General features: G+C 45.1%; 1 protein-coding gene across 1 annotated transcript in view; it reads left to right on the plus strand.

Annotated features, from left to right (window-relative positions):
* LOC103201111 (myosin VIIA and Rab interacting protein) overlaps positions 1-23912 on the plus strand; it is a 604027-nt gene that overhangs the window by 462887 nt on the left and 117228 nt on the right. The window contains exons 5-9 of the mRNA XM_007945736.1: positions 1110-1207; positions 1439-1519; positions 3603-3746; positions 19382-19535; positions 22916-23553. Coding sequence (XP_007943927.1) covers positions 1110-1207; positions 1439-1519; positions 3603-3746; positions 19382-19535; positions 22916-23553 — 1115 coding nt within the window. The remainder of the gene's footprint in view (positions 1-1109; positions 1208-1438; positions 1520-3602; positions 3747-19381; positions 19536-22915; positions 23554-23912) is intronic.

Below are 23912 nucleotides of genomic sequence, written 5' to 3' on the forward strand. Positions count from 1 at the left end.
CAGCCTTTATGACTATGAGACCACAAGAAGTAGATGGTGCCTGGCTACCACTGTCAACCACTTGGAAGGGGATCTGTGTAGGAGATCCTGGCTAGAGAGGGAGAACAATGTGGAACAAAACTCAAAATCATTTGGAGTAAAAGGGGGGGCGGGGCAGGTTTGCTGGTCCGATAGAGCCTGGGGGAACCACTGAGACTATGGCTCCTAGCTGCCCTTCAGGTCTGGAATTGAACCCGCACCTGTGGCTTCCAGCCAAGCAAAAGACAGGTATATGAGTTGAACATTTACCTGAGGTAGATACACTCCTTGGAGAGGACAATCATGGGAGAAAGAAGGGCTGTTTATGCACAGAGACACAGCTCAGGGGACAGGAGTGTATGGAGGGATGGACACAGGGAAGAGGTAGCTATGGGGAGGAAGTGGAAGGGGAGCTGTTGCATTGTGGTAAATTGTAGTCAATGTCATGAGACAAAGTGTATGTGACCTGCTGTATGGAAAGTGAATTTGCTCTGTAAATTTTCACCCAAATCACAATTTAAAAAAAAAAATCTGAGAGAGTAGATGAAGAATGTTAAAAGTTCTTTTGTTCGGTCATCTGGGTACCTGGTGCTGTGCTTGGGGTTAGGATATAATGATGAATATGATTGAGTCTTGCTCCCTGAGAATTTCCTGTGGGGCAGGGAAAGGAGATAGAGCCCATCTGGTTCCTATGTGAGCAAGCTCATTAGCTACGGGAGTATATTAAGTGAGCATCAAGCCATGGGTGGAAAGGTTGGGAACAAGGTGGGGGAGCAGATCAGAGAAAGTTTTTCAGAGGAGGAATCCTTGGGTCAAGTGTTGGGGTCCCAGAGACCCACTAGGTAACAAGAGTCATGATTAGAGATGCTAGCTCTCAAAGAATTGCAAGTAACTTGCTGTGGCTGGGCATGGGGGATGAATGACAAGTGGGATGCAGTGAGACAGGTGAGGAGGGTTTGTGTGTCAGGGTACACAGCTTGGAATTTATCCTGGAGTCACTGAGGGATAAAAGCAGAAGAGCTTAATGTGGAGCAGTCATTTTACTTGTCATTTCCTTTCAGAAAGTGACCTGTGTTCTGTTTCTTGTCTAGGACATAGCATGATGGACACCTTGGCTGTTGCCTTACGAGTGGCTGAAGAAGCCATTGAAGAAGCAATTTGCAAAGCAGAAGCCTATGGGGACAGCCTGGTATGACCCTCCCCTTCTCCTCTCTGGGGGGATGAGGGTCAGGGTCCCGCTGCCGAGAGACAGTGCGAGTTGTAGGGAAGTCATTGTCACAACAGCCATGGTTGAATAGAGCAGTGCCCTTCTACGCCTGCATTTGTGGTCAGGAGAACATGATTGGTTCTGAGAAAGTGATCACTGAGTCTCCCCTGACCCACCCACCCACAGCATGCTGCCATTCTGTTCCCTCTACAGGATAAACAGAATGAGGCCAGTTACCTGCGGGACCACAAGGAGGAGCTAACAGAAGAATTGGCCACAACTATCCTGCAGAAAGTAGGTTACCTGGTTTACCACCCTGTTCCAGAAGAGCTAAAGAGCAAACATGGGGAAGTTCTCAGGCATCATTCCTTCTATGCCTTGTCCTTTTTGCCTTTTGTGTTCTGGGGACATTCTCAGAAATATTAACTGACTGCCTTTAGGGATCGAGCTAGTAGATGTGGAGCCAGGAGCTTAGCACCAACTTGGCTGGCTACTCATGGGCCTCCTGTTCCCTAGACCACCGGGGCATGGGGGGTGCATGTACATGTGTTCATGCACACAGACATCTGTTGGGTAGTATTCCCTACCCATACGTCCTAAGCAGTCTCTTACTGAAGAGGCTTGGCAGTCATTCCTCTACCTCCATGCCCCAAGATGTCCCTTTAACAAATAGTATATCAATTCATCACTGCTGAGTAACCAGTCACCCCAAAACTCCGAGGCTTTATACAAAGATCATTTTTTTCTTTTTTTGCCCATGCATCTATGCAGCTGATCTAGTCTGGGACCTGGTAGATGGCTCTGCTTTGAGCTATGGTTGGGATCAAGAGTAATGCAATAGGTTCAGTTTGGGCCTCACTGGGGGTGTGTCAGATATTCTGTCATGGAAGAAGCAGGAGGGAGCAAATGCTGCCTCTTAAGGCCTAGTCTCCACCCTGACACAGTTATGCACTCCCTCACATTTCATTGGCCAAAGCAAACCACATGATCAAGCTCAAAGCCAAGGGGTAAGAGAGGATGCTGTCCCTGTGTTGGGCAGGACTACAAACTCACATGGCAAAGGCTGGACACATAGTGTTTTGAATAAGTGGGGCCCTTAATTCTGTCTACCACAAGAATCCCTTTCGTCAAAATAATTCACAGCCCTTCCACATGCCAAGTACATTCACCCCATCCAAAACCCCCATGTATCTAATCACAGTTCAAAGTGCACTCGCTCCAGATGGAGCTCACCTTCAACTGGAGACCTGTGAACTAGACACACAAATTGTCTGTTCCCATATATACCATATAGGGACAGGAAAAGAGCACAAAACCCACCCACCTGCAATGGGGAAGAATAGAAGGCAGAGGCAGTCACTGGCTTGTGGTAGTCCTGAAGTCCCTTTGGGCAAATGTGCCATGTCCCTGCTGTGAAGGTGGGGACGTGCCTTGATGAGGCCTTAGCCCTTTTCCTGGGCAGGCACCTCCTGTCGGTGCTCTGCTTGGTTCTCGCCCTGCCTTTTCATCCTCCTATCTGGTCTAAAAGAGCCCTGAAGCATATGTTCTTCCTGGTGGCTCAGCATCTCAACTGCTTTCTGCCTATAGGAACTTGGGAGTCCAGAGACTTGAGAAAATGTCCACACTCAATATCGCAAGTGGTATGAACAAGTTTAATGTCCCTGATGACACTTGGTTTCCAGGCACTTCCTAGAGTCAGGATTTAAGAGCCAGAGACTCTGGGTTTGAGATCCAGGCCTAACATTTACAAGCATTGTCAACCCAAACCCATTGCCATTCAGTAAATTCTAGTATCTTAACCTCTGTGCACCTGCTCTTCTGTTGTAAAATGAGGAGAACTGTAGCAGCTAATTCTTGGAATTGTCTTGAGGACTAAATGAGGTAAAGAATATACAGTGCCTAGAACAGAGTCTGACATGTGGCAAGCACTTAATAAATAGAAGTGTGGATTATTGCAAACTGTAAAGTGCTTTGGAGGAAGCTCTGGGTGGAACAAATAGTTAAGTGCTTAGCTACTGGCCTGAAGGTTGACCACTGAAACCCACCCAGAAGCACCTTAGAAGGCAGGCCTGGTGATCTGCTTCTGAAATGAGCAGCCTTGGAAAATCTATGCTATGGAGCAGTTCTACGCTACATACATGTGGTTGCCATGAGTCAGAATTGACTCAGATCAACTAATGTCAACAAGAGAAAAAGTATTCTAGAAACGTTTGAGGCTGTGGTTGAATTGTTTTATCATCTGTAACAGGCTGGTAACCTGTGGAAACTAAACCGAACTCTGAAGGGGAAAAATCCCAGAAATGGTCTCCATTATTTCACACAGCACCATGAGACCTCTTGAATAACTTGCCCCTTGTGTCACTTGCCCCCTCCCTAGATCATAAGGAAGCAGAAGAACAAAAGCGAGAAGCAAGTGGAAGAAGACCGAGAGTGCCCACAGCCCCAGAGCTGCGTTGTGAAGGCAGCCAATGAGGGGGCCACAGCTTCCCCAGGAGGCCCTCAAGCTGCCACCACCGTCTGGGTGAGTCCTGAGCAGTACCAGCCCACTCCACATAGACGTTCTGCACATGTGCAGGTCAGTGCCGATCTCCCACGGCAATGGTTACACCATGGTTAACCACCTGTAGTGGACTCACCTGCCCAACTGGACAGCACAAAGTTTCCTAAAGGGCAGGAGAGAGAGAGACTGAGAGAGGGTGTTTGTGTGTGATTGGGTAGGGAGTGGTGAGAGAGGGAAGTAAATATACACATAAGCATCTTGAAGACTATAGAGGGAGGCTTTCACAGAGACCAATTAAGGGAAAACAAAAATGCCCACAGGCTGCATTTATAATATAACTTTTTATTGTGGTAAACATACACTTGACATTTCAACAATCTGTACATGTACTGTGCAGTTCAGTGACAGGCTACATATTTTAGTTCATTCTGACAAACTGTACTAAGCCCTACAGGGGGAAAAATGAATATATGCTACTTAGCACATAGGAAAAAAAAAAAAAAAACACCTCACTGCCATCGAGTCAAATCATCTTACTAGTAGCATCCTCTCCTTGGGTTTCCAAGGTGATATCTCTATGGAAGGAGATTGCCCAACCTTTCTTCCGAGGAGTGGCTGGTGGGTTTGAACTGTCAGCCTTCTGGTTAGCAGTCTAATGCCTTAGGCACTACACCACCAGAGCACATAGGCAGCAGCCCCTAAACAGTAATAATTTTTCTTACTTTCATTACTTCATTTCTACAGTTAGAAATCAAACTCACTATATTATTAAGGTAGCAGTTCCTGGGTGGTGCAAATGCTTAATGTGCTCAGCTGCTTGCTGAAAGGTGCCAGGCCCTAGTCCACCCAGAGGTGCCTCAGAAGAAAGGCCTGGCTTCTATTTCTGAAAAATCAGCCCCTGAAAATATTCCATCTCTACTAGATCAAGGTGAAAACAGCAACTTGAAAGATTAGATAGGAACCTTAGGGGGCAGTGAGTTTATATTAATGGGGAAAGAACAACTCAGAAAAAGAGGATGAGAATGGTTGCACAACCTGAAGAATGTAATCAGTGTCCCTAAATTGTACAGGTAGAAACTGTTGAATTGGTGTCTGGTTTGGTGTATATATCCTCAACAGCAAAAACAAAATAAATACAATTAAAAAAAAAAAAAAAAAACCCTGTGGCACTCAGTTCTACTCTGACACACATGGAGTTGCCATGAGTTAGAGTTGTTTCAGCAGCAGTTGGTTGTGTGTTACTAAGGAATCCCTTAGGAATGATGAGGTAGACCTCACTGTATTTTGGTCAGCTAGACTCTTGGGCTTAAACAGCAGCAGCTGATTGTGTATCTCTGACCCACCTGCTCCTATTCACAGACTACGTATGCTGCCACCCACCAGGACAGCCCCACTTCAGGTCCTCATAAGTGTGTGCCCTCAGCCTGGCCTGCTGCTTGAACAATTTCTCTTAACAAATATCAGCACGAGGCCAGTCCCCATGAGGCAGATCAAAGATGTCCCAAATGTCCAAACTACCATGCCACTCCATCATTTCAGACATTAACTCCTCCTCCTCCTCCCAGTAATTTCCCCAGTCTTAGGGTTCTGTATTTCACTGTAATGCCTCACAGACACCCAAGGGTTAGTCTCACATAGTAGTGGTGGAGGCTGGCAGGCTGGCGAGTCCCAGGTCCGTGAGTAGGTCTGGCAGATCCTCCCAACTCTCGGGGTTGGATGAACCTCGATCAGCAGATCAGATGACAGCTGCTGTCCCAAATCCAGGGGTGAGATGAGGATGATCCAAGACACAAAGCCAGAGCAAGAGGAGAACGAATCTTCCCAGGAGATTCGTAGGTATACCCTCAGGGAAGCTAAGGGTGGTGATTTGAATTATACCCTCCAGCAAGGCAGGACTCAAGATACATTCCACCTGTGTTGCCCCAACAGAATTAACCTAAATCCCATCACAGAGTCATTGCCAGTCATTATAGGGAATGACTACTACCAGCTGCCCAGCCAAGTTGATACCTGATCTTAACTACCACACCACCCCACATAGGCATGGATAATGGGATTTATAAAACATCACAGAATGGAGGACAATGGCTAGAAGGGCCACATCAAGCAATTCACTGCACCTGCTATACACACACAAACAGACAGATGGCACCATCTTCTCTTCACTATCTCAACTTACCCAGTGGAATGTTTCTGTCCACACACTGCCAGCTTGGGGTGTCCTGTTCTTCCTTCAGGACAGGAGGAGCAGGGGTTCTAGGGACCCTGATCAGGTCCCACTTCCCCTTGCATTGAAGAAACCTCACTTGCCCAGAAACAGGCCCATCCTGATTTTTCCTGTTCACATCAGCTAAATGCAACTGTGTACAATAACTAAAGTGCTGATGCAAACCTTGTGTGATCAAAGGGTCTGGGAGGTCATCATAGAAAACTTAAGTACTAATAGCAATAAAAAATGAATTGACAGACATCTGTAGTGATAATAACATATGGTCAGTACCTTTCTTTTATACAGTGAAACCTGTGAGAGCCAGAGCTCAATGGGACTGCCTTGTTTTTCTAGGTCTTGCAAATTTACTACCATTACAGGGTGCAACCACCATTTTTTTCTCACTCCCTGTTTAGTGGAAGATATTTGTGTTTTCCGTCTCTGACAGGTTTCCACTTTTGCAGTTTCTACTTTTACTGTATAAGCATTATGTGCAAAATTCCATTAAGCCCATTCCTATACCAAAAACTGGAAATAAATCATATTCTACTATTTTCTTTTTGAGATAAAAAGTAATGTGTATGTTTTCTCTACGTTGAGGTTGAAGCTACAGAAAAGCAGTTATTCTGTGCAGGAGGCAAGATAAGCAATATGGCTTTCACACATACTATTTCATTAGACTCATGTGAGAGCTCTTTGTATTATTCCCATTTTTCAGAGGAGTAAAATGAGACCAGTTTACCCTGGAATTGAGTGGTCATGTCAGGATTAGAACCCAGGTCTCCTGACTCTGAGTGTTTTCCTACACTGTGCTGTCTGTCTCCTGTCTTATTGGGAAGCTCTGGCTACACAATGCCAGCTTTCCCCCCAGATGTTCATCAGGTCTTCTTGTGCACACTGTTTCAGCTGGAAATGATAGTCCTCCTACCTCACAGAGACTGTTTGTCATGAGAGGTGTGGGGGCAGTGCTCTAGTGCCCTGAGTCAGAACAGTGGGCACAGCTATGATTACCTGCTATGGCATCCCTCTGTCAACAGTGGATGCACAGGCATTTTATCCACTCCTCAGCCAGATAGTGGCTGAAAGCAGCTTAAAATGAATGACAGTGATGCTTCCCAAGGGTAATCCTCCACTTTGCTTCCCAGGCACACTGGAAGGAACTTGGCCCACCAGGGACACAGCCCTGGCCATCAGAGGCCCAGTCAGAGTCTCATAGGACTCCCACTTGGTTTGCTAAAACCAACTTCAGGATTTTATTTTCTGTCAGAAAACCTATCTCTCCAAATGCCTGCCTCCTGCACAACAGAACTGCCTTGCTATACTTTTGACACTTTTTTTTTTGATCATGAGTCAAATAGCAGAATATGATTTATTTCTAGGTTTTAGTATAGGAGCAAGGCCAAATAGAAGTCCCTCCCCAGTTCTAAATTATCTTTTGAATCTCTGATGTACAAAGCTTTGCAAGCTATGGATACTTTCCCTGGCTTTGAATCCACCTTAATGGGAAGTAGGTGGGAGAGAACCTTGGAGTTAAAGTTTGAAAAAGCCCCACAAAAAGTACTATTACACTGCTTAGACTAGCACTCCTCTCCATGTAACATTTTAGCAACTCAGATCATATGGCCTGGGACCAGGTGGGGCTCTTGCGGTAAGGAAAAGCTCACCAGTGGCTCTTGTTCCTGCAACCTTAGCTTGGACATTTGACCTAGAAGGCCCCCTCCTGTCATCTGTCTCTGGGTTTTAACATCTCATGATTTGCCGTATGTAAAGGGCATGTTTTTGTCAACAGTATCAGGCAGGAAGAAATGCATGCTTTGCTTTCCCCATACACACTTGTATTCACGGAGACCTGTCCCAAGCAAAGCAAACTGAATCTGAAAATAAAGAGAAATTTTTGATGAAGCCAGCTGAGTCCCTAGCACAGTTCACCTCTTTTAGCTATCATTATGATTAACCCTTTCCTGATCGTGACTGGTCACCTAATGTTTGGTTTTCCTCAGCTCAGCTTCGTGTTTTCAGTGGGCATCCCATAAATGCAAGTCTGTGACTGAGTGTCAGCAGAATGTGTCAGTTTGCCAGAATTAAATCGGGTACTGGGCTTGAATCTTTCGCCTCTGGTTCCCAGGATACCTGAGAAGGAAGGAGACTATATGATTAAGGTCCCAGCCAAACACTCAGATTCACACCTTCATTTTTAGTCCCTGCTTTGATTTTTAAACAAGCACTGTGATTAGAACTTTTAAAAAACATTATTATATTTAAAAAAGTTTAAGGAGCGGTTGCTTATAGCCCAAAGTGATAAAAATGCATTGATTTCGGACTTTTTGGTTCTTTTAGAAAGGCCTGTACCAAATTCTGAGGAGCTCTGGTGGCACAGTGGTTAAGGCATTTGTATGCCAACCAGAAGGTTGGCGGTTCAAACTCACCAGCTGCTCTGCGGGAGGAAGACGAGGCAATCTACTTCTGTAAAAATGTACAGCCTTGGAAACTCTATGGGTCACTATGAGTTGGAATCAACTTGATGGCAGTAGGTTTGGTTTTTGGGTTTTATACCAAATTCTCATTGTTCCTAGGGACAAAGAAGCCAACACACTACCAGTCAGTAATACAGATTACATTGTAATCTATTACATGATTATGTCTACATTTGGCAGCAGCCATAGTACTAACAGACTAACAGGGCAAACTCAAATAACCCACAGCCCCACAACGACCAGCCCAGGAGGAAGAACTATTCAGGAGGATTGCAGGAAATAGCCTGGAGCCCTCCCCTTGGCCCTGTGAATGCTTTTGCACCTCTTTTCGGCTCTTCCTCCTATTGTCCTTGTGTCTCTTCCATTTCCCTCCCCCTCTTGCCTTCAGACTTCCATTTGATGTGATTACCAAGATCTTGACCCCTAGGGGGCACTGGCCTGACTTCTCTTTGTCAGAGAAAGGCCTGATGCAGCCCCAACCCTAGTCCTTCCCCTCTAACAGCACCATGGTAGGGCCAGCCTGGACCCTCAAAGGGAGGCATACCCTCAAAGGGACCCTCAAAGGGAGGCAAGAGTAAGCTTTCTCAATGGCTACATGCAGCACGGTTGGGCACACTTCTCACCCATGTAAGCTAAGCTGGTGCCTTCTCCTGGTACCTGGCTCACGTATGGCCCTAGTCCCTTGTGACAGAAAAGCGTGTGCTAGGAGTGTGGTCTGGATGTTACAACCACATCCAGAAGTTAGGCCTGGAAGGGACTGACACAGGTGAAGGCCACCATATTGCACAACTGCAAAGCGTTTCATCCATATAGAATAATGATGCAAGTGGTATCCCCTGGAGTTGTACAGCAGGATGGCCATGGCTCCAGCTGCTGATGAGGTCTGTGTGGTGAAGGCTTAGCAGTGACAGTAACGTGCACTGTGTTTGACCATCACATGTTTTACCCCTCACCACAAGATGGACAGCTAGAAACTATTGGACCCATTTTATAGATCAGGAAAGTCTTAATATATTTTGCCTAAGGTCATGCAACTAGTCATTGGTGGAGCCAGGATTTGAATGCCTTTTTCCTGACCCAAAGCTCTTGATCTACCTTCTTCCTCTATAAAATGAGAGCAATGGGCTCAGTGATCCCTAACGTCCCTTTTAGCTCAAAGGTTCTAGGGCTGTACTATCCACAAACCACATGTGGCTATTTAAGTTAATTAAAATTATATAAAATTTCAGATCCAGTTCCTCAGTCACACTGGCTTCATAGTAAACATTCAGCAGCCACCATGTAGGACATTGCAGATAGAGAATGTTTCCATATTCCTGAAAGGTTATATTGTATAGCACTGCTCAAAGGGTTTAGATGAAGAGGAAGAGAGAAACAGAGGGCATAAAGCACAAGTATGCCTAGACACTGGCCTAGGCCCTAACCAGCTGATAGTTTTAGTTTCCAGAAATGTCAGAGGTGGTGGTCCTCCCACCTCTCTGCCAGGTGTTCTCCATCTAGATGCTCGTCATCGTCACCTACCTAAGTCTCACTCCAAAGGTGCTGAATCGGAGTCTGGACTGGAGTCCAGGTAGCTGTATTCTTGCCAAAAGCTCCCCAATGATGTCAACAGGTTGCCAAGGATGGTCATCATGATATCCTGAGAATGGGTCCCTCCCCTACAGGCCAAAGAGGCCCTAACCATGGGGCCTTCCAGCAAAGCATCCCCCTTTCTCTTCAGTTCTCCAATGACCTAGATCCCTTTGACACTTTGCAATCACAGAATCTCACTACTCGGGTTTATTCACAAAACCCAAACCCAAATGTCCATCCCATCCCCATGCAGAAAGAATTTCTGATCTACTCTCTTGAAAGAAAGTCCAGTGTGATTATTCCCTTTTTAATTTCCTCCATTATTGTGTAGCTCTCCGTCAGTAAGACGGGAGGAGTTCAGTGCAACCCGGCTTTCAAAGCCTTCGGGTGCAATATCCTAAAAGGCACTAGAGCAGCGGTTGTTATTCAATTAAAATCTGTCTCTTTGCGCACATGTATATAAAAAGACATCTCGGTAATAATATGGTGGTGGAACTGATAACAGTGATGATGCAGCAGGGGTCAGACACTCCGTCAGTGCCGACAACTAAGATGAGCCTGTCTTTTTCTTTCTCCTGTCCTTCATCCCTTTCTGTTTCCCTCTTTCTCTGTCATTTCCTCCCTTATGTTTCCTCTTTTTCTCGAATGGTGGTAGCATACAAATAAAGTATTATTTATTGTTGTAATTATTGCATTCAATTTAATGGCTATGTCTGATCCTAAAAAAAAAAAAACTAAGTGTAGCCATGCCTTAGTTGTCTATTCATAAACTAAAACCACATCCCTTGCTGTTGAGTCTATTCTGACTCATAGCAACCCTGTAGGACACAGTAGAAATGCTCCATAGGGATTCCAAGACTGTAATCTTTTGGAAGCAGACTGACACATCTTTCTCCCGTAGAGCAGCTGGTGGGTTCAAACTGCCAAGCACAGACCATTTAGGTAGCAGTTGAGTGCTTAATCTCTGTGCCACCAGGGCTCCGAATGCAGTAATGTTACTCTTACAGGTCCATTAGTGATGGGTGTTGAGGGTGATTGGCCACCCCTTCCTCACTTCAGGCAGCTTATTGTTGTTCCTCCTCCCCTCAGTCAGGAGTCTTTTCTGATTGCCTGACACACATATGCACTCAACAAAATGCCGTCGGTTTTCTTTTTGTGTATTGCCCATCCCGTCTGTTTAATGGGTGTCAGCCCCACCAGACTGCACCCCATCAGGCATCAGGAACCTGTCTGTCTGTCTTATTATCATGCTCCCACTGTGTCCACTGTACAATTAATTGGTTATTAAGTAAATGAGTATTTTTATACTGGGGATTAATCCCCTCTCTCTCAAAGGGTCTGCTTCTCCAGTGAAGTATAAGGATTGCTGTGAAGCACTAATGAAGTAAGCACTTAGTAGTGATTTATGAGCCCTAAAACACTGGACAGGAGCTCTTATGGTGCTGTGGTTAAAGCACTGGGCTCCTAACCAAAAGGTCAGTGGTTTGAAGCTAGCAACCGCTCTGTGGGAGAAAGGTGTGGCAGTCTGCTTCCATAAAGATTTACAGCCTTGAAAGCCCTATGGGGAAGTTCTACTCTATCCTGTAGGGTCACTACAAGTCAGAATGGCAGTGGTTTGCAGCCACGATGTCAATCCATCTCATTGAGGATCTTCCCCTTTTTCATTGACCCTCTACTTTCTAAGCATGCTACCCTTCTCCAGAGAATGATTTCTTCTGACAACATAACCAAAGTAGGTGAGATGAAGTCTGGCCATTCTTACTGCCACAGAGCATCCCACCTCCACTTCTTCCAGGACAGATTTGTTTGTTCTTCTGGCAGTCCACGGTACTTTGAATATTCTTCCCCAACACCACAATTCAAAGGCATCAACTCTTCTTCAGTCTTCCTTTTTCATTGTCCAGTTTTCACATGCATATGAGGTGATTGAAAATACCATGGCTTGGGTTAGGCTCACCTTAGTCAACATCTTTGCTTCTAAACACTTTATTCTGCAGCAGATTTACCCAGTGCAATATGATATCTGATTTCTTGACTGCAGCTTCCTTGGGTGGTGGTTGTATATCCAAGTAAAATGAAATCCTTGACAACATCACTTCTTTCTCCATTTATTATGATGTTAGTTATTGGTCCAATTGTGAGGATTTTCCTTTTCTTTACATTGAGGTATAATCCATACTAAAGACTGTAGTCTTTGATCTTCATCAGTAAGTGCTTCAAGTCATCTTCATTTTAAGCAAGCAAGGTTGTGTCATCTCCATATCTCAGGTTGTTAATGAGACTCCCTCCAATCCTGTTGCCTCATTCTTCTTCACATAGTCCAGCTTCTCGAATTTTTTGCGCAGCATGCAGTTTGACTAAGTATGGTAAAAGGATACAACCCTGATGCATACCTATTCATATGGTTCTCTAATATTAACCCTTGATATTAACTCTTGATACTAAAAACATTCCTATCTCACTCTTTCATACTGTCTGAGAGCAAAAACCCTATTTCCAAGCCATAGTCAGTATCTCAGCCCATCCTATTGGTGATGCTGATAATTGTAGCAACAGTACATCATTCCAAGAGGTATGGATAGAAAACGTGGCTGCTCCCAACATGGGGGATGCAAAGACTGCAATGGAAAGTCTAATAAAAGTAACTGATGATCACATTGCATGTTTCACCCAAAGCTTCTATCTTAGGCTGGGTTTTCTAGAAAAGAAAAACCAGTGATGCTTATATATATATATAGAAAGAAATTTATCTCAAGGAAATGGCTCAGACAGTTGTAGAGGCTGGCAAGTCCCAAGTCCTTGGGTCAAACATCAAGCTGGAGGCTTCTCTTGATTCATGCAGCTGCAGGGGCTGATGAATCCAAGATCAGTAGGTAAAATGGCAGATTGTTGGCTCACAGACTTTGAAGACAACAATCTCAAGATTGGCAGGCAATACAGTAGGCCACTGGTTCCAATCCAGGAACCAGAGATAATGATAAGCCAGATGCAGGATTCAAACCCGTTAGAAAGCCAGAGACCTTTCCCAAAGCTTTTCCATGTGTACTGGAAGCAGGCCACCAAAGGAAATGCTCGTTCAACTGATTGACTGCTCATACCATGATAGCAGATCTCACCATGGAGGTGATTACATAAGAGCTCATCATGGAGTATGACTATACCATAATTGCCACTGAAAATCATGGCCCAGCCAAGTTGCCAGGCAGTTTTAACTATCACAGCTTCAGAGCCAGTTGGTTTACATGACCAGTCCTGCTGGATAGAGCACTGTTTTAGTCAGGAGCACATTGTTCCCAGGCTCTCAGCAAAACCCCTCAGGTCCCGCACCAAGAGGGCGTGGAGGAACAGTGACTGTAGCCACAGGGCTTCAGGCTCCAATCCTGCCTCTACTACCCCTTGCCTGCCATCACTTGGGCAAGTTGTTCAACCCCTCTAGGCCTCAGTTTAGTTATACGCACCCAATCAGATCATGAGTGGTAAAAGCAAACATAAAATTGTTTTCTGTTGGATGCTTACCTCATGACCATGTGTTACGGAGTAGAACTACTCCATAGCATTTGCATAGCTGTGATTTTTACAGAAACAGATTGCCAGTGCCACTGGGTGGGTTTGAGCTGCCAACCTTTAGGTTAATTGTTGAGTCCAAACTGTTTGCACCACTCAGGGACCTGAGCTTAATAAGTGCTGTTATATTATATTATATTGGCTATTGTGTAGTAAGTGCTTTCTATGCGCCAGGCATGATACTAACCCCTGTACATGAGGAAACTGAGGCTTAGAAGAATTGAGTAACTCCTCTAAGATTCCACAGGTAACAGGAAGAGCTGGCACTGACCGAGGACCAAATACATCACGCATTAGTTAGTTCCTGAAGAGTTACGATTCTGTTTGGAAGCTCAAATTCCCAAGTTGATCTTTACAAGACTTTGCTGGCATGCTAACATTCCAACCCATGGACTGCACCAGCCATTCCCAGACCACTTGCATAGATGTACAGACACTGTAACTCAGGCCAGCCCTTCCTGACATCACTGGCCCTGCTTCTTCCTTGGACCCTAGGGTGGATAAAAGGAAAAGAAGCAAAGCAAAGATTGTGGGTTAGAAAGAAAGGGTGGGCATACTGGGCTCATCCAAGCTAATGAGGAAATAATGTACTAAAGTAACCCCTTCACTGCCCAGAGCTAAACATATTGAATTAGCTAGTGAGTAAAAGCATTGTTGTGGTGCCATCTGCTGGGTTATAGTGCTCATTGCAATGAATTTGTGGCATGACCAAGTGTGGTCTCTGGCTTTTCTGCCTTGACTGGGAACTTGGGCAGGCAATGTTCTGTGTTCTGTTGGAAACTGTTTAGTTGGATCTTTTATGATTGTCAGGTTGTAGTTTTGTTTTCAGTGTGAAATAGTAGTTTACTGGAATAGATTATAAAACTTCCCCAACTTTCACGAAAAACCCATTTTCCCTGTTGGGAACAGAAAGGAGCTTTTTTTTTTTTTTTTTTTTTTTTTTTTTTTTTTTTTTTTTTTTATTAGGATTTGGGTGAAGATTTACAGAGTAAATTCACTTTTCATACAGCAGTTCACATATACTTTGTCTCATGTCATTGACCAAAATTTACAATGCAGTAGCTCCCCTCCCACTTCCTCCCCATAGTTACCTCAGAAAGGAGCTTTTCATTTGTTCATCTTGGATTTTGTAGATGGGGAGGGAAACATTTTTCTCCCATAAAAATGACCCCTAGAACCTTCTAAAGACAAACACATAAAATATAGTTTACTCAATGCAAACCAAACTCATTGCCATTGAGTTGATTGCAACTCATAGCAACCCCCACAGGGTTTCCAAGGAGGTAAATCTTTATGGAAGCAGATTGCCTCATCTTTCTTCAGTGCAGTGGCTGGTGGGTTCGAACCAGCAAGCTTTTGGTTAGGTAGCCAAATGCCTTAACCACTATATCACCTATGGTGGTTATGTTTGTATATCAACTTAGCTGGCCCTGGTTGAATGGCTGGGCAGCTGAATGTAGTTATTCCTCATGGTGAGGTTAGTAATAAACTCCATGGTGGACTCTATTGGAGCAGCTGAGTAGCTGCTTTGGGTATGTGGTCTGCTTCCGTATATAACAGCTTTGGGAATGGTCTCTATTATGGCATGCTTAGACCCTGCATGTAGCCGTGTTGTTGTTTGGCAGCCTACCATGCTCTGCCAACCTTGGGACTTTCAATGGACCTGAATTAATGGCCTGTTCTGGTAGCATAGTGCCTAAGGCACTTGACTGCTAACCAGAAGGCTGGTGGTTCAAAGCCACCAGCCACTCCCCAGAAGAAAGATGGGGCAATCTACTTCTGAAGTGATAATGCCTCGGAAACTCAAGGAGGGGTCACTATGAGTGGGGTCTGACTCAACGGCACATAACAACACAATAACGTGGTTTGGTAACATCGGAACCATGCCATTTTAATTTGTTGACCTTGGGCTTTCAGCCTCAGCAGCCAGTAGCTGCCTGAGTGAAGAAAAGCCTCTAGCTTCAGTGGGCTGGGAGCAAGAGGCAGAGTGGAACCCTAAGGTCGAGGGCTTTCACACAGCCCTTAGAACCTGGCACTCCTGTTTGTTAAGGCCATCCCATTTGTGGCAGGTATTGTTGTCGGAGCAGCACTAAGTAACCAAAACACCACCAGAGCTTCTTAAAATATAACTTACCAAAAAAAACAAACCCACTGCTGCTGAGTTGATTCTGACTCATAGTGACCCTCACTGGGTTTCTGAGTTGGTAAATCATTATGGAAGTAGATTGCCCAGTCTTGGTTCTGCAGAGTGGGTGGTATGTTTGAACCACCAACCTTCTGGTTAGCAGTCAAATACCTTAAGCACTGTGCCACCAGAGCTTTTTAAGATATAATTTAAACCACTGCAAAATGAATATTAAATATTTTTAATTCACTTTTTAAACAAGAGTCAATGATTTATTGTATGAAGTATTTAAATATGAAAAGGAAGACCAGGGAATAGAAGATGGCTTACGTGAGGCTGCAGTAATACTGTACCAACAACTACACTGTCAGCTTTTTACAGGCCAGTATTGTGTCTTAAATCCTGCAAGTTCACTCAAAACGTGGGACTGAGGATCACACCTAAAAGATTATCCCTACCTTCAGGGAGATAACAGTCTGTGGAAGAGTCGGCCAGTCAATGTAGAACCATAACAGAGCATGGAAGGATCCATGTGATCCCACGGAGGGGGGACTTCACCCAGTCCAGGGTGGGAGGAGTAGCAATGATACGTCCCCCTTAATATATGGGGGATTTGCATAGAATGATTTTTTCCTTCATTTTTAATAACTTCTCTTGCCAACTGGCCATCAGCCTTGATCTCTGGCCTCTTTGATAACCATTCATTACCAGTTCAGGATTTAGCTAACACATAGGTGGCCCCATGGAAACCTTAGTTGTTACCAAGCTGCATCATCGGGACTGCTCAGGACTAGGGCCTAGATCAGTGCTTGCTGTGCCCTCTGAGGGAAGGAAGCCACACTCAGCTGAAAGCCCCTTGTCATGTGTGTCAGCTTCTCTCTCCTCCAGATATGATTCTGCCTTCCACGATGTGAGTGGGGATGATGGCAGGCTGATCTTTGTCTCTCTTGCCCCCCACCTTTACCCAAGAATTTTGTTTAAAAAAAAAAATTGAGCACTTTAGAAAATCCATTCTGTAACCAATCTAAAATCACATTCAAATTCCTCAGCAAACTGGTGTTTATTTCTAATATTGTACCAATTACTGTCCAGGGGCCAGTATGTCACCATTAACAAGCCACCATTTCTGCCCTCAGTTGCTCACAGTCTAATGGGAACACTAAGCAAGAGGACAGGTGTTTGCAATGTTGTTGTTGTTGTTGTTATGTGCCGTCGAGTCGGCCCCGACTCATAGCGACCCCTCCTTGGGTTTCCGAGGCAGTATCACTACGGAAGTAGGATTGCCCAACCTTCCTTCCCAGGAGTGGCTGGTGGGTTTGAACCGCCAGCCATCTGGTTAGCAGGCAAGTGACTTAGCCACTATGCTACCAGAGCTCCCGGTGTTTGCAATAGTATGCAGGCTGGGCTGGGGGTCCTGGGATTCCTCTGTGCTCACTTGTTCTTTCCTGCATACGGTGTTTGCAATAGTATGCAGGAAAGAACAAGTGAGCACAGAGGAATCCCAGGACCCCCAGCCCAGCCTGGGCAGAGGGCAGTCAGTGAGTTTCCCAGCTGCTCAGTGGGGGAGAGACAAGGCAGTCTGCTTCAGTAAAGATTTACAGCCTTGGAAACCTTATGGGGCAGTTCTACTCTGTCCTACAGGGTCACTATGAGTTGGAATTGACTCTACAGCAGTGGTTTAAGATGGGGAGAGCTCACTGACTGCTGGTGTGATGTTAACCTGTGACCATTACTTTGAAAGGCAGGTCTAGAGGCCCACCGTACTCTCTTCTGTATTGAAAGGGATGGAAGGTGGGTTGTAACCCTTGGTAAGTTTGGCAGCTTAGAGGGTTTTATGTTCTGTAAACCCACCTGCATTCTAGATCAGGCCCAATGTCTCATGAGGGAGAGTGGAAAAGGTTTCCTACAACTCTTTCTGAACCAGAGCTAGCCTAACTGTGCTCACCAACAAAGTGAACCTGATGTCCTGAATCCCAGAACCACTGGGTCTTTGCCTGCAATGATGTGGGTGTTGAACCTGGATCCTCCTCTCCCTCTGTGTCTTTCCTCAGAGAGGATAAGAATCCTTAGGAGGGAGAGGATACCAAGTGTGTCTTCTTTCTGACTCCAGTCAGAAAGCTCTGTGTTGTCACCCAGATTTCCTGGTGCTAGTTTTTGCTATCTTTCTTTATTATTCTCAAAAGCCTCTTCCTTTTTAAGCTATCATTTATTATGCATTGACTGTGTGTTAAGGGCTAGGGTTCAGTCTTCACATCTCTCAAGGTATTAAGTCACCTGCCCAACGTGTTGGTAGCAGGGGTGGTGTTGAAGTCCAAGTACAGCTGACTCCTGAGGCCAGTTCCAAGCCTCTCCTGCCCTGCCCACACAGGCCTGTTGTGGGAGCTCTCCTATTACCTCCGGTTCTGAGCATCTGTGGTGGGACGAGAAGCAAGCTGCAGAGATGAGCACACTTCTCAGTGGGACAGAGGGCATGGGGCTGTTAGTTCTGAAGCTGGCCAGCAGGTGGAGACAGACTGCTTAGGCAACCTGAATTTCAGAGAGCAGCATTTTGTTTACTATTGTATCCCCACAGAGGGCTCCAGTGGGTTTGTGAATATATTATTTCTCGCTTCAGCTTATCAACATAAAAAGAGCAAAATAAATTACCAATAAAAGATAATTTCACTGTTGAATTGACAAATAGGTTCTATAAATTTTTACAATTAAAAAAGAAAAAATGGGCAATTTTGGCAAAAATTAAAAATTCATTAAGTGACAAAAGGAAATATTGGTCCCGTTCTATTCATTAAATCAGTTTATCAATATAAAAAGAACAAATTAAATAACCAGTATAAGAGAATTTCATGAAGTGGCAAAGGGAAAAACTGGTCTCTTCCCATTTGATAAAATTCTCTGTATATAACATTTAAGTTTCATAATTGATACAACTCAAATACATTTCCTGTCAGTCATCTGAATTCCCATTTCTACTACTTCTCCTTGGGTTTGTTTTTCTTCCCTTAACACAGGGACTAAACTGGGATGCGTTGTAATAGTTCTAGGTTTGCAGACTGAGCACACTGACTCACCTATCTATTACGGCACTTACATTGTGTTACAACTTTTTGTTTGCGCTTCTAAAACTCTGCCAGTTGGAAGTCTCCAAGGGGAAGGGCCTATAGTTTCACATCCCCTAGAGCAGTTGGATAGGACCTCTGGTGGCGCAAGGGATAAAGCACTTGGCTGCTAACCAAAAGGTTGACTGTTCAAACCTGCAAGCCACTCCATGGGAGAAAGATGAGGCAATCTGCTTCCATAAAGAACCCTATGGGTCAGTCCTACTCTGTCCTATAGGTTGCTATGAGTCTTAATTGACCCAATGGCAGTGAGTTTGTTTTTTGAGAGGGTTAGAGAGTTGGCTTATAAAAAAAATAAAATATTGGCTGGATGAGTAGCTGGGTAAGTGGGAGCCCTGTGAGGGCTGGCTCTGTCAGACTGCACTGCCTTTCTTTCTAGTGGGCCTGGCCAGCTTGCCGTGGATAAGCAGAGAGGCTTCTGTGCCCTTATAAAGTGTTATGTACTGATATGCAGCTTTTAAGAGTCCACTTGCTAAGAATGAGCCCATTAAACATGTTTTCTCTGTACTCCACAGTAGCCTGGAAGCTGAAGGCATTCTTCTCAGTGATGGCTAACGCCTTTCCAGTTGACTCCTTTCCCCGTTTCATTTCTACAGCGGTCCCAGTCTGCCTGCTCACTCACTGGAGAAGATGCCCTGAAGACCTCTTCCCAGGATGCAGCCTGGAGGCAGCTGTGGGACCAGGGCCAGTGGCCCAGGGAGGAGCCCACTTTGCCCAGCTGGAAGAGCATGGGCAGGCTAGACAAAACAGGTAACTGTTTTAAACAGCACCTAAAACCCACCAGCCACTCCTCAGAAGGGAGGTTGGGCACTCTCCTTCTGTAGAGATACCACATCGGAAACCCAAGGAGGGGTCACTATGAGTCGCAGTTGACTCGACGGCAGTGAGGATAGGTCTATGGTTTCACAGTGCTGTCCAGAGGCTTCCAGCTATTGCATGGCCAGTCGGCCCTTTCTCTTATACGTGTGCATTGGCATGTGCCTAGTTGGACGGAGAGCGTGTGTCCTTGTAGTCCAGGAACTTCAGTACTGTAGAAGTGAAGCTGTCTACCCCCACCCCAGCACAGGCTTGGTTCTTCCCTTACCTAGATACACATACTGTCTAATGGAAGCTGGGCATATCTGTCATTGCATGAAGAAATCATTAACACTATTGCCCATGTTATACATCAGATCTAGACCCCAACAACAACAACAAAGATTAGCAGAAAAACATCCAGGCCTAGAAATAGACTTTTAAAGACTATGCTATCATTTCTAGCCTATAAGGAAAATGATTTAACCAATAGCTAAATAAATAGAATCTATTATTGTCACAGTACAGAGAACCAACAAACATCAAGTTTTTTTTTAAAACGGTCCATCTAAAGATTTTCCAGAAAAGATCATTTCCACATTAACCTTTTAGTATCTTATCAGTAGAAACCAGAGTCCATGACATTGCAGAGATACTGTGAGCAGATGGTATTTTATTTATTTATGTATATGGTTTTGTTTTTTAAAGTACATTTTTCTTTTCTAGACATGTCTTTCTGTCCTCCTGCTATCTAGTGTATTTATATCTGTTCATTCTCTTTCCTTCTCTTTTTCTGTCTCCATGGATTGCAAATTCCTACAGAAAAGGGATTTTTAGATTCCACAGGGCATATGAGAATATCATATAATAGATCTTCAACAAGCAATAATAACTGGTTTTTAAAGTCATTTTACATATGCTTGTGCCATTTCATTTATTCCTTCAACAACATTGCTAAAACCAAACCAAACCCACTAATTGAGTCAATTCTGACTCATAGCCACCCACAGGGTTTCCAAGGCTGTAAATCTTTCCGGAAGTAGATTGCCTCATCTCTCTCCTACAGAGCAGCTGGTGGGTTTGAACCACCCACCTGGTTAGCAGCCAAATGCCTTAACCACTGTGCCACCAGAACTCCGTAACAATGTTGCTAAGCACCCCCCGCCCCCTTACCTTGTTTGGCAGATAAGAACAGGGGCAGTGAGGTTCAATGGCTTGTCCAAGATCTCATAGCTAATGTGAACAGAACTGGCCCTCAAACCCAAACATTATGGCATCATCACTCCAGTTTGCATGCTTTTTCCACCACTGTGAGAAAACAAGTATCTTCTGCTATAAAAATTAAACAAAAGAACAGTATATCAAAATTCAGACTTACAAACTAATAGATTTGGTGGATACTATACAAATTGCTAAGGGATACTCCATTTCACAGAATATTTCCCTACTGGATTGTAAGCATTCAGCATATATTTGCTAAGGATTTTGGTTTTCAAAACATTGGTTTTGTGCACAATTTTCTATAAAATTAAGCAGGCCTGTGTCATGTATCAATTGCATATAAACATAAAACTGCTTGATAGCATCACTTAAAAAGGCATCATACTCTGTTCAAAAATCCACGCATCCCTCAAAATGCAGATTAGAATAGGAAGCAAAAAGCATTTATGTAGAAAGCAACTAGTTTTCTGAGGAATGCTCAGCCCTGGGCATACTAGAGTGCCCATGCCAAACAGAGGTATAAGGGAAGTGTGGTATGTTTCCAAAAAAGACAAAACTAGTTGCTGAAAAGTCCATTCCAACTTACGGAGCAATTTGAATCTGCCTCACAGGGGGTTGTCTTGTATGTGTCTGATATGTTTAGCGGGAAGCACATTGATACCTGGGAGCATTTCTCAGTCTGAGCCTAGTAGAACATAGAACAGATGAGGCCTTGGAGGTGGAGATCATCTGAGAAGGTTAATGTCCACTGGGCTCTTTTCCACATCCAGGGCCTGAGATGCCATACTGTGTTCAGCCTTAGGGCCACCATGGATCTGGTAAACTACAGCAACTCCACTTTCAATCTGGCAGTGCTTGGAGCAGTTAATGGATTTTCCTAAAACACCTTTTCAGTTTATGGGCCTTAAGTGAGTGGCAACTCTGTGCAGCTGGTGAAATAAAGATCAATTCAGACCCAGTCCCTGCTCTTGAGTTGCTCACCAAGAGCCATCCACACTCAAGGGTGGAAATGGTCCCCTCCCACCTCTGGGCCTCAGTACTCTAAGATGGCCCTGCATGTTCTCTGGTTAAAGCATTTAAAAAATGAAACAAAATAACAGCTTTTGCTGGTAATTGCTGTGCCTGAGGCCACAGGGCTGGGCCAAGTATCCACAGCTAAAGGAGACACCATGATATCTGACAAAACATTTTCTTGTTTGCATTCAGCAAAAACTAGGCAAAGCACCTGTTACACCCATAGGCAGATCAGCCCTTTGGACCCAGCCACAGTCATTGCAGATGCCCTAGACCTGCACTCAGTTCAGCCCAATTTGAGACCACGACCAAAGACAGAACTGCTCCCACTCACCCTGGTGCCATGCTGCACAGCTGGCCACAGACAATAGTCAAGAGCTGCTTTGAAGTCAGAGAGAGGATATGTCCCACCCCAACTCTATCGGTTACAGGCTCTGTGACCTTTGACAAGTTACTAATTTCACTCATCTTAGTTCCCTCATCTATAAAATGAGATTGGAAATGCAAACCTATTTCTGCTCACAGCCTTTCTAAGAGGAGGAGTATGCCTTCAGTTAATTAAAAACTTTACATGCCCATTTCACAAGGTTGTTGTGAGATCTGTATAAGGCTGAGGTCAGGATTTGTTTAACGTTCTTACAGACAGCAGCCTTATGAGGTAGGCCAGGGCATGTGGTGAAATCATTTCTCATCCAGAGAAGGGCAACTGGGAACCCAAGAGACAAAAACCCAAGAGACAAAGCATTAGAACCTAGGCCTGCCGACTCCAGGCCTCTCTTCTCGCCTTCTCCATCCAAGCCAACCTAGGATAGGAGTAGGGTGGTTTCAAGGAGACCGAAGTGGCTGTCTGCCCAGATGGACATGAAGTAGGAACTGGGTGTCCAAGTCTCTCTCCATCTGTGAGCTCTGGAGCCCTAAGAGGCCTTAAGGAACGTCTTGGGATCCTTAAAACCCTGACCTCCAGTTAGGTATCTCCTCCTGGTCTTCCTATTGGCATCTCACCCCAACACCTCACAAACCAGCAATAGGGAAGGCAGCAAGTGGAAAGCCCACCTTGCTCTAGGTGATAACAAACTGCTATCTGGTTTCTCTTACCACAGACCTGGCCCCAGTTTTGCAAAGCCCTGATGGGAACTGGATGGCCCTGAAGGATGGCAATCTGCCCCCAACTCGCCTGCTGGCCAAACCTAAGAGCGGAACGTTTGAGGCCCTGGAGGCTGCATCCAGCGTGGTGTCTGCTTATGAAGAGATGGGCTCTGACAGCGAGGAGGACTTTGATTGGAGCGAGGCCTTGAGTAAACTGTGCCCGGGACCCCAGGGCCTACTTGGGAACCCCCAGCATCAGCCCACACAGGCCCAAGGACCCAACCAAGGCCCCTCAGTTGCCTCCCCCTCCTTAGCACTCTCTCCTAACCCTGAGGCCATGTGCTCAGACTCGGAGACTTCCTCAGCAAGCTCTTCCCGGGAAGCTGGGCGCCAGGCCAGACTATCCTGGCTGCCAAGGAAGCCCCCTAGGAACCCTGCAGCAGAGAAGACAAGCCTACAGGGAGAGCTGGATGTGAACTTTAACCCCCAGGCAGCCAGCGGAGAGACCTCAGATAGCAGCGAGCCTGAGGAGGCCCCCCGCAACACAGACCGGCAGGCCCGGAGGTGGAGAAGGGCCCGCATGGGCTCAGAAGAGCCAACCAACAAACTATCTTCCCCCAGTGCCTGTCCTCAGGATCTGGATTCACATCAGGTAATAGAATTTTGTGCATGCAAGCCTGTACACAGACACACACACTTTTTTAGTAGTATGTACCTTCCTCCAAGCACAAGTGGCATAGAGTCCCAGATTTGGAAGCCACAGAGCCAAATTCTAATCTCAGTTTTGCTGCTAAGTAGCTGAGTAACCTACACAGATTACATCAATTCTTTGGAGCTCCACATTCTCCTCTCTGGAGAATAGCTTAGATAGAATTCAAAGTGTCATTTACCAAGTGTGACCAGCAGCATAAGCACCACCTAGAAATTGCCCCACCCAAGACTTGCTGAATTAGGAACTCTTGGGCTGAGGCCCAGCCATCTGTGTTTTAACCTGCCTTCCTGGTGATTCTG

This window comes from Orycteropus afer, unplaced genomic scaffold, assembly GCF_000298275.1.
Source record: "Orycteropus afer afer isolate SDZICR_OR568_19922 unplaced genomic scaffold, OryAfe1.0 scaffold00142, whole genome shotgun sequence".
Classification (NCBI taxonomy): Eukaryota; Metazoa; Chordata; class Mammalia; order Tubulidentata; family Orycteropodidae; genus Orycteropus; species Orycteropus afer.